The 10,172-nt window shown below is 45.9% G+C and overlaps 1 protein-coding gene across 1 annotated transcript in view; it reads left to right on the top strand.

Moving 5' to 3' along the window:
• Positions 1-9,443: 9,443 nt before the first annotated feature.
• The window catches only part of HS6ST3 (heparan sulfate 6-O-sulfotransferase 3), a 648,747-nt gene continuing 648,018 nt past the window's right edge, over positions 9,444-10,172 (top strand). Inside the window, exon 1 of the mRNA XM_021696034.1 lies at positions 9,444-10,147. Within this exon, the coding sequence (XP_021551709.1) occupies positions 9,444-10,147 (704 nt within the window). The remainder of the gene's footprint in view (positions 10,148-10,172) is intronic.

The following is a 10,172-nucleotide window of genomic DNA, read 5'->3' as shown; positions in this document are numbered from 1 at the left end:
ATCGAATTTGGGTGTCTGAGTACAATTAAGAATTCATTGGATTAAAAAAACATGCATTTCACAGCATGATTTTAAAAATGACTTGCATTAATTAATTGAATAAAAATGGATACGCATTTCTGGGGTTGTGTGTAGGACCTTGACTTGGGTCTGGGTAGGCAGCTTTACAGCTACATTAAAGTTGGTTTTTTACGTTTAGAATATGCTTTCTTGATAAAATAGAAAGCTAGAACAATAATGAGCAGAACAGAAAGCTTTAAGAAAATGCTCTGAGGACAATAAGTGTTTACTGCCTAATTCCTTGAGGGGAAAAAAAGGAAATAATTACAAAATTTGGAAGACAATAAGATTCTATATAGTAAGCATTAGAAGGTAGCAAAAATAATTTTGCCTGGTAGCTCATATACTTCCATGGCAAGGTGACCAGTCTTTTTGATAAATGAATACATATATTCATATACATAAGGGAATTTTGCTTTTGTATGGTATAATTCCTCAGACCATAAGAACATCAGTTGAAATCGGGCGCCTGGGTGGCTCAGTCGGTTAAGCGGCTGCCTTCGGCTCAGGTCATGATCCCAGAGTCCTGGGATCGAGTCCCACATCGGGCTCCCTGCTCTGCGGGGAGCCTGCTTCTCCCTCTCCCTCTGCCTACTTGTGTTCTCTCTCTGTCTGTCAAATAAATAAATAAAATCTTAAAAAAAAAAAAAGAACATCAGTTGAAATCTTAGCAAAAGGTCATGCTAAAAAGACTATCATCAGTAGTAGGAACACAGTTGAATGATTTGCTGAGGGGGTCAGCGCTCACTTCAACTTAGAACACGTGAGTGAGAACTGTCAGGGGTTGGAGATTAGGCACAAGTTAGCGAGGGACTTTGTGGAACTCATCTGGCAATCTAAAACGGGAGCGGATATATTGCTTAACTTATTCAAAGAATATTTATTCAGATGCCTATTAAGTGGAAAGGACTGGGCTTTAAAAAGGAAGAGTCGGGGGGGCGCCTGGGTGGCTCAGTCGTTGAGCGTCTGCCTTCGGCTCGGGTCATGGTCCCGGGGTCCTGGGATCGAGCCCCGCATCGGGCTCCCTGCTCAGTGGGGAGCCTGCTTCTCCCTCTCCCATTCCCCCTGCTTGTGTTCCCTCTCTCGCTGTGTCTCTCTCTGTCAAATAAATAAATAAAATCTTAAAAAAAAAAAAAAAAAGGAAGAGTTGGAAATTAAAGTCTGCCCTCAGTGAGCTTTCAGATCACCTGTCTTTCTGTGTTGTTGGAAAATGCCAGCCTACTGGAACAAAGAACAGCTACTTGCGCTCTCAGAACCTGCTTTAGATATTTGATTTCTTATAAAGATAGATCTCTCTCTCTTTTTACCTATCTATTGAGAGACAGAGATTGAGAGTGAGATAGAGATGTTGAAAGGAAGGATAAAATTCATTGCCAATGTGGAAAAGAGGAGCATTGCATCCTGATTTATCATATGAAACATTAGAAAAGAGGAAATAGTCTTTACAAAATATACTTGTACCTAGACCTACCTACCTTCCCTCCTTTCTTCCTCTCTTTCTTTCTTTCCTTCTTTTCTTTCTTTCTCTCTTCCTTTCTGATTTATTTATTTGAGAGAGAGAGATTGAGAGCAAGCACGAGTTGGGGGGAGGGGCAGAGGGAGAGTGAGAGAATCTCAAGCAGACTCCATGCTGAGTGCGGAGCCCAAGGGGGCGGGGAGGGCTTGATTTCACCCTGAGATCATGGCCTGAGCCGAAATCAAGAGTTGGACGCTTAACTGACTGAGCCATTCAGGTGCCCTTAGACTTTTCTTTCTAAAGCTAATAATTAAACTAAGGTTATCTGTCTGACTACAGAAAAATTAAATTATATTTTTAAAGTCTGCTTCCTTAAAATGAAATGTAAATGTTTTGAAGCTCAAACCCATTTGAAAAATGCAAACATTTTGATTTGCTGAGAGAACTAGTACTTATCTACATTGATTTTTCACTCCCAGTCCTTCAGCCATTTCTTCTCCCATATTAATGGCATTGCCATCCATGTAGCTTCCCAACTTTGAACACTTGGAGTCATTCTTAACTTCTTCCCTTCCTGCTGCTTCACACATAGTCACTGGATCTTACTGATTCTACTTCTGGAATATTTCTCAAATTTTTACTCTTTTGTTCTACTGCCATTTCTTTGTGCACATGTGTTTGTGTTCTCATTTCCTTCTTATACCATAGTAATTGCTTACTTAGTCTTTCACAGATTTTTTTCAAGAAATATTTATAGAGCACTTACGGCTATGTGTTACCTATGTTATTAAAACCACCACCATTTTATCTCCTGTCGTAGCTGAGCTCCAGATCCCATAAACAGCTATTTATTTGCCATCTCCATCTGGCTGTCTCATTAGTATTTCACACTTCACTTATTCAAAGCAGAACTCGGAGTTCACCCTTCCTGAATCCTCAGACTCCCAACTTGTTTTGCTTTTAGTCTCCCCTTTTCAAAAAGTAAATAGAACTGTCAGCCTTCCAGTAGCTCAAATGACAAACCTCAGAACCATCTTTGATTCATCCCTTGTTTACTCCCCATATCCAATCTTGCAGGAAGTTCTATTGATTTGGCTTCCAACATCTATCTTGATGGAATAGATCTCTCCATCTCTGAATCAGAGCACCTGGTTCAAGTCCAAGTATGTCACTTACTAGCTATGTGACCTTGAGTAATTAATGTCTGAGAGTCTTGGTTTCAAATGCAAAACCAGATTTTTAAAGAAAAAAAAGGTGTCATCAAAAAAAAAATCATCTAAAAGTGTGGCTTTACCTGTCAAGAGCCAAAGCCTCACTGAATGAGGAAATGTGTACTGATTTGGCCTTTTTATCTCCCCCAAACTGATTTATTTTGACAGGAGGAGAAAGAAAGAGGAATACTTAGATTCTCAATGGAAGTGATTATAAGGACTGGGGGTGTGTGTCTTTACTGGCCTTTATTTGGTGGGGACAATGCTAGAACTGTCTTGCATTAATGCGACTTCCTAATATTCTACTATGTTCAGAAATGAGATTAACTTTGATGTGTAGTAGGATTTCAAGATAGAAGGTACATTTTTTTTGAGATATTTTGCATAATAGAGAAGTATTTCGACCCGACACTTAAAAAAACCTACCTCATTTATGAGAATATCATATTTCCCTGTTTTCTTCAATGCCAACGTCCATCTGATAATTTGTCTTGGTGTGTGATCTTTGCTTCAGTTAGAGTTATTCCCCTCTTTTTCTTATCATATCTATGTATTTATAAGCCAGGTCTATTCCTTTTTTAAAAAATTTTATTTATTTATTTGATAGAGCAAGAGAGCGAGAGAGCACAAGCAGAGGGAGCTGCAGAGGGAGAGGGAGAAGCAGGCTCCCCACTGAGCAGGGAGCCAGATTCGGGGCTTGGGGCTCCCTGAGGGGCTCAGGGCTTGATCCCAAGGCCCTGATATCATGACCTGAGCTGAAGGCAGCCGCTTAACTGACTGAGCCATGCAGGCACCCCAAAGAGGTCTATTCTTAATTGTCCTACCACCATTTTTAATTCTAGCGTCCACTAACGCCTTTTGCTCTTTCAGTTTCTTCTTGGAAGGAATGGCCTCCAATCTCACTTCTTTTATATCCAAACAGGATAGTTAAGAGACACAAGTGTCTGATGTTTTTATGTTATCTACTGTAGTTGGGTCTGAGCATTTACACAGGGTTCTAGTATTAATTCTTTTAAAAAATATCTCCTTCACTTACAATTGAGGCATTTTATATTAATTTTGCAAAATTGTGTGTAGGTAGGTTCTATTTTCTATGACATTTAAATTGGGACTTTTAAGAGGGACCATTTCAAAATATTTGTTCAACATAAGCAAGTGCTGGGTCTGATGGAGTTGAAAACCACTGATTCAGATGCAAAAGTGCTCCAGAGAAAAGGCCAGAGAAGAGCTGAAGGAGTTGGCAGACAGAAAGGGCCTCAGTTCATCTGAAATGTAGATTGTACAGACCGGGGCTGTGATGGTTGGGGTTATAAATGGTAGCAGAGGACCCAGCAGGAGTCAAGCCCTACTCATGAGTCCAGGTGAGACTAGCCACACACTGCAGGGAGGGCTGTGGGAGCAGGAAACTCCCCACAGACCACATCTCCTTCAGCCAATGTGAAGATTTTACATAAGCTCCCTTAGCTCAGATAACCCCAGATGAAGGCGAAGAGAACAAGGAGAGGAGACACATGAACTTGAATATTTACCCCAAAGAGATAGAGGTTAACTGAGAAGTGGTGAGCTAACTTAAGTTGGATACTTTTAAAATCCTCCAGTGGCTTTCCATTTCCTTCCCAGTAAATTTCTTATAGGGGCCAACAAGCCTGAACAGGACCAGCCTCCCACCATCCCTCTAACTTCTTCCCTACTATTTCACCCTGCTGGCATTTACACTCTTGAGGGCAAAAACTATTGTCTTTTGTGTTCACCAAAGTATCCCAAGTACCTAAAAGCACTTAGTACATAGTAGTGACTCCATAAATATTTTTGGATTAAATGTATGGATCCTATTGTCCTTATTCATTATTTATTTTTCCACTGTTAGGATGTAAGTCACATGAAGGCAGGGTCCTTTTTGGTCTTGTTTAATATATGGTAAATGCTTAACAAGTTTTTTTTTTTTTTAAGACTTTATTTATTTATTTATTTTTTGAGAGAGCACACAAGAGGGACAGAGGGAGAGGGAGCAGCAGACTCCCTGTTGAGCAGAGAGCCCAATGCAGGGCTGGATCCCAGGAGCCTGAGATCATGAACTGAGCCGAAGGCAGATGCTTAACCGAATGAGCCACCCAGGAGCCCCAATGCTTAACAAGTTCTTATTGGAAGACATATATGAATACCTACTATGAAAAAGTTATTGCCTCTGCTATGCTATACTGAGTTAATGAATACATTATACATACCAGTGGCATAGCGTGTATCCATCACTCATGGCAGCTATCTATGGTGGATAAAGAGTGTTATACAATAAGGCAAAGAATGAATTGTTCATATAAATAGTACTTTATGGGAAGCAGTCTGTAGGGGTATGGTTGCCCCAAAGTTACAATCATGTAGTGAACTGGAATACACTCTGTATATAACACTATTTTTTCTGCAGTTTGCCCTGTCTGTGCAAACTCTTCTACTCAACTTCCTCAGGAAAAAAAAAAAAGCCACTGCTTTGCTGCTTATTTGCAAAACTGCTTACCCTGGGGGCTTTTTTTTTTTTTTTTTTTGGTTTTTTTACAAAAATGAAAAAAAGTCATTTCAGTGTATAGGAGCACTTTATGTTCTTGAAGGAGAGATTCATGCTGCCAATGACTTACATAATCTGTTTTGTTTTTCATGTGTATTGAAGGGCATTCGCATCTATACATTCCTGTGTGCAAATGTAGGGGATCCAAAACTATTCTCTGTGATTGTTTGGATTGTTAATCTCTCCAGGGTTTCCTCAACATTCTCCAAGGCAGTTTCTGGCACCAAAGGGAAAATGGAGAAGTTGAGATGCAATTTTATCTCCCAACTGAACTTGATTAAATGGGGACTCTTCTAATCAAAAGTTTGAAGCCTAGGGGAGTGCAGCGTTGTTAATGGGTTTGAGAATATTCGAGAAGAACAGGGAAGAAGAGTACTAAAGTCACGGTGGAGAAGGAAGCAGGCAAGAAAATAATTGTAGTAAAGCTTATTAAGGCATAAAATTAGGTGAACAAATTGTTTCACAGATAGTGTTAAGCTCATTGCTAGACTGGCAAAGGAAGTGGAAGAAAGCTCTTTGAAAACATTATTTTTATTATTTTAATAATTTGTGTAGGATTCATAGTAGCTGCAATCTGTTAGCCAGAAACAGTTACCAGCTGGTGTCATCATGGAGTAACTGTAGCAGGCTGAATGCAAACATGTTTTTCCTTTTACCTGGAGTGCATTCAATTTTACAAAGTTTCTATTCATTTCCACCTGAATGTGAGGTCTGCCCTTGTAGATAAGGAAACCTGTTTATTGCGTGATTCAAGTACTTCGACTGGGTTCACACCAAGTTCCACAACTGTAATAGGGAGACCACACCTGGGACAGGCAGTGTTTACACAACTAATATTACCTCTCATTAAAAATGCATACTTGGGGGGCACCTGGGTGGCTCAGTCGGTTAAGCGTCCAACTCTTGATTTCAGCTGAGGTCATGATCTCAGGGTCCTGGGAGGGAGCCCCTCATCAAGAGTAGGGAATCTGTTTGGGATTCTCTCTCTCCCTCTGCCCCTCCCCACTGCGCTCTCTCTAATAAAAATAATAAATCTTTAAAAAAAGGAATACGTGGGTACATGCTTGAACTGTCTAATTGCTTGATTCTATGCATTGCTTTCCTTGTGGTTACCTCGAGGAAATGGTGGCACTCCATTAGTTGTTTTACTGAAAGCAAAAGCAGATTTCTGGGATAATGTACTTTGAAAAGGGTTAAAGTGCACTTATTTATGGAAGTATACATTTTGTTAGTAATGTGTGATATTTGTTTGTCATCATATTGTCTTCTGAAATTCTCCTAAATAATGTCTTTTAACAATGACATAATCATGTTAAGAGTGTTATTGTCTTTCCCCTGTTTATCTGGAAACTGACGGAGTAGGTGCCAAAATACTGCAGGATGTAGAGATCACTCAGCTTTGCCTATAAAGCTGGAGGGAGAGGGAAAATAATTTAATTGTTCTATTGCAATTCCATTGCCCCTTCCTGCCTCTTGACTCAAAGGGTCTCAAGAGGAGAGAGAGGAAATTATGGACTCTTTTGCGGATGTTCATGGGGTTTCTTCAATGGCGATTTGAATGTATGTCAGGGATGTTAGTGGTTGCTCGTCCTGGCTCTGCCTTCTCCTGGTTGTCCTTGGTTCCGCCTCCTCATCTCTGAAGTGGGATATTATACTTCTCTTATCTCCTTAGAATGTTGTTCTGAGGAGCAAATGAGATAACATCTAGAAAGTGCTTTCCACCCTATAAATTGCCGAAGCACTCACGTTATACATTTGGGTAGCTAACAAGGTTATACTTATCCATGTGATATCAAGCGACTTTATAGGAAAGGAGAAACGTCTCAAATAAAGTCATATAAAAAAGTATACTGCATTTTTACTTGGTAAAGCAAAGGTGTGTATTTTAAAATAAGTAATATCATTAACCAGATGCATTCAGGAAGTGATCTTTGAGTTTTATCTTTATTTTTTATTTTTTTGTCCTATCACAATTTCTTGCTTTGGAGAGTAGTGTGATGCTATTAATAGGATTGTAAACTTCAAGTGAGAGAAAAATAAATAGATTAAATAAGCTCTAAAGAAGCTGATTCATCTTGCTCAACACCTTTTTTACTAATATAAGCTCATACAGTGTCAGGAAGGGCACTGTTTGTAGTTGTTTACAGAGTTGAAAAGAGGAAAGGAAGCAGAGGTGGGGAAGCTTTGTTGAGAAAAATCCCACCTGTCTAGAACAATAAAAATAACTTCCTATGGGAAGGAGTTAGCATCCCTGAAAGAGATCTGGATCCTAACTGATGGCTTGAAGGGGACAGTCTGACAAATGGAAGAGATCAGTACAGTGTCTCATGAAAAGACAAGTACCGCACAGATCCATAAAGAGGCCCGGTGGGAAGGTTGACTGCTCTGAAGGCATGAGATGCCAGGGTAGCCAGGAGGGACATGAGGACCTTGGCAAGGGGATCAAATTGCATTGATTCCCTCTTCAACACACTGCCACTCTCCACTTGGGTCCAGCAAGTGGGGACTGTGAAGGGGCAGTTACTGCCATTTGATGGTACATCCATTCATTACCTGAAAAACAGAAACCATTATTAAACAAAGATTTGATTCTCAGGTAAATGCAAACTTTAGATGTTTGAAAAAGAAAGTCCAAAAAATCTGCACATAAACAAGAGCTTATTTAGCTTATGAAATAGAGGTAAGTGTAGGTCTTATCATCCACATGGGGGGGGGGTAAGGGGTGAGTCTTGCACATTTAGGAACTCAATGTGTATTAGCAGGATGAATTTTAAGAGGTGACCCCTCAGCTCCTCTTGCATTGGAAGTACTGCATGGTTGTGGGCTGGTGGGTACGGTGCGGGAAGAAATGAAGTGTGCGTTCAACAAAGACCCTGATAGCAGGTGCCTAATGGCTCATGGATGGATGCCGATTGAATAAAATTGTAGAGTTGGACACACAAAGTTTGTAGTTAAGGAGGGACCGGAATAAAACTTGGGCAACAGTTAGAATGTCTTGGGTGGGAATTAAAAGCAGTCTGGAGCCAGTTTCCCCAGCCAGCTCGAGTGCAGTCCTGTCTAGGTGAGTCTGCCCAGCGGTGTGCGAGTGTTATCCCTGCACAGAGGCCGGCCAGATTTGCGTCCATCCTCAGAAGGAGAAAGCTGCGGATGTAAAGGTCTCGGTTCCGTGTCGGCGACGCTCTCCTCGGGCCTCTCTCCTTGCTCCGCCTTTGCTTCTCTCCCAAATATCTCTTCGCTCTAGGCAGAAGGGATTCCCACCCCCCAGCTGCCTCCTCCGAGCCCCGCGGAGCAGCGGACTCCTCCCCTGGAAACTCCTCCGGGGCTGGGGAAGGCTTTGGCGCATGCTCCGTACCTAGGGTAGGTTTTTGCTGCGGGTAGCAGGGCTCCTGTCACACCGGCTGGCGGGTTGTGGCGGTGCCAGCCAGTGTTTGCGAGTGTGCCTGCGTACCCGCGCCTGGGCGGACCGACCCGGAGCAGCAGTGCGACTCTTCCCGGGAACGCGGCTCCGCACAGACGCCTCGCGGGCAGCCGCCGCGGGGGCTCCTCTGCAAACTTGCGGCGGGCGCCGTCGGCCCTCGCGGCTCCCGCGCCCCGCGACCTGAGGGCAAAGGCGCCGGCCGGGTGCGCGTTCCGGGCGCGGTGCCCGCGGCTGACCGAGGCGGCGGGGCCGGGCCGCGCCTTCGCCCTTGGCCCGCGCCCTGGCGAGCCTCATGCAGCCCCAGCGCTCGCGGCCGCAGCCGCCCGGCTGCCCCGGGCAGGTGCAGGACCCGAGCCGCGCTCCCCAGCGCCTGAGCGCCTGAGCGCCGGCGGCGGGATGCCCCGCGTGGCCTGAGAGCGCGCGCCGCGCCCTGGCCGGAGCGGGGAGCGGGGAGCGGGCCAAGCCGGGCGCCCCCGGGAGCGCAGGGCGCCCCACGCCGCAGCCGTAGCCGCGCGCGCCGGCGCCCGCCTCCCCCCTCGGCTCGCAGGCCCTGGCGCTGCCAGCCGGGGAGTGCGGGAGTGCCGCGGGGCCGCCAGCCAGCCGCACGCCTCGGCGTCAGGGGCATGGAGGAGCGGCGGGCTCGGAGCCGCGCCACGGAGTCCCCGAAACTTCCGAGCGGGCGCCAGTCCGCGCCGCTGCCGCCGCCGCTTCTTCGCCTGCCGGCCTGAGAGCGGGACCATGGATGAAAGGTTCAACAAGTGGCTGCTGACGCCGGTGCTCACTCTCCTCTTCGTGGTCATCATGTACCAGTACGTGTCCCCCTCCTGCACCAGCTCCTGCGCCAACTTCGGGGAGCAGCCCCGCGCGGGGGAGGCCGGCCAGCCGGCCGCCCCGAGTCCCGCCCGCCGGGCACAGGCGCCGCCCGAGGAGTGGGAGCGGCGGCCCCAGTTGCCCCCGCCACCCCGGGGGCCGCCCGAGGGGTCTCGGGGGGCCGCTGCGCCAGAGGACGAAGATGAGGAGCTCGGGGAGCCGGAGGAGGAAGAAGAGGAGGAGGAAGAGGAGCCGGACCCCGAGGCCCCCGAGAACGGCTCTCTGCCCCGGTTCGTGCCGCGCTTTAACTTCACCCTGAAGGACCTGACCCGCTTCGTGGATTTCAATATCAAAGGGCGCGACGTGATCGTGTTCCTGCACATCCAGAAGACCGGGGGCACCACGTTCGGCCGGCACCTGGTGAAGAACATCCGGCTGGAGCAGCCGTGTAGCTGCAAAGCCGGCCAGAAGAAGTGCACTTGCCACCGGCCGGGGAAGAAGGAGACGTGGCTTTTCTCCCGCTTCTCCACCGGCTGGAGCTGCGGGCTGCACGCCGACTGGACGGAGCTCACCAACTGCGTGCCGGCCATCATGGAGAAGAAGGACTGTCCCCGCAACCACAGCCACACCAGGTACTGTCTCCGGCCCCTCTCGCTT

The sequence above is a fragment of the Neomonachus schauinslandi genome, chromosome 3 (assembly GCF_002201575.2).
Source record: "Neomonachus schauinslandi chromosome 3, ASM220157v2, whole genome shotgun sequence".
NCBI classification, from domain to species: Eukaryota; Metazoa; Chordata; class Mammalia; order Carnivora; family Phocidae; genus Neomonachus; species Neomonachus schauinslandi.
The sequence above is the reverse complement of the archived record's forward strand: the minus strand, read 5'-3'. Positions and strand labels throughout refer to the sequence as shown.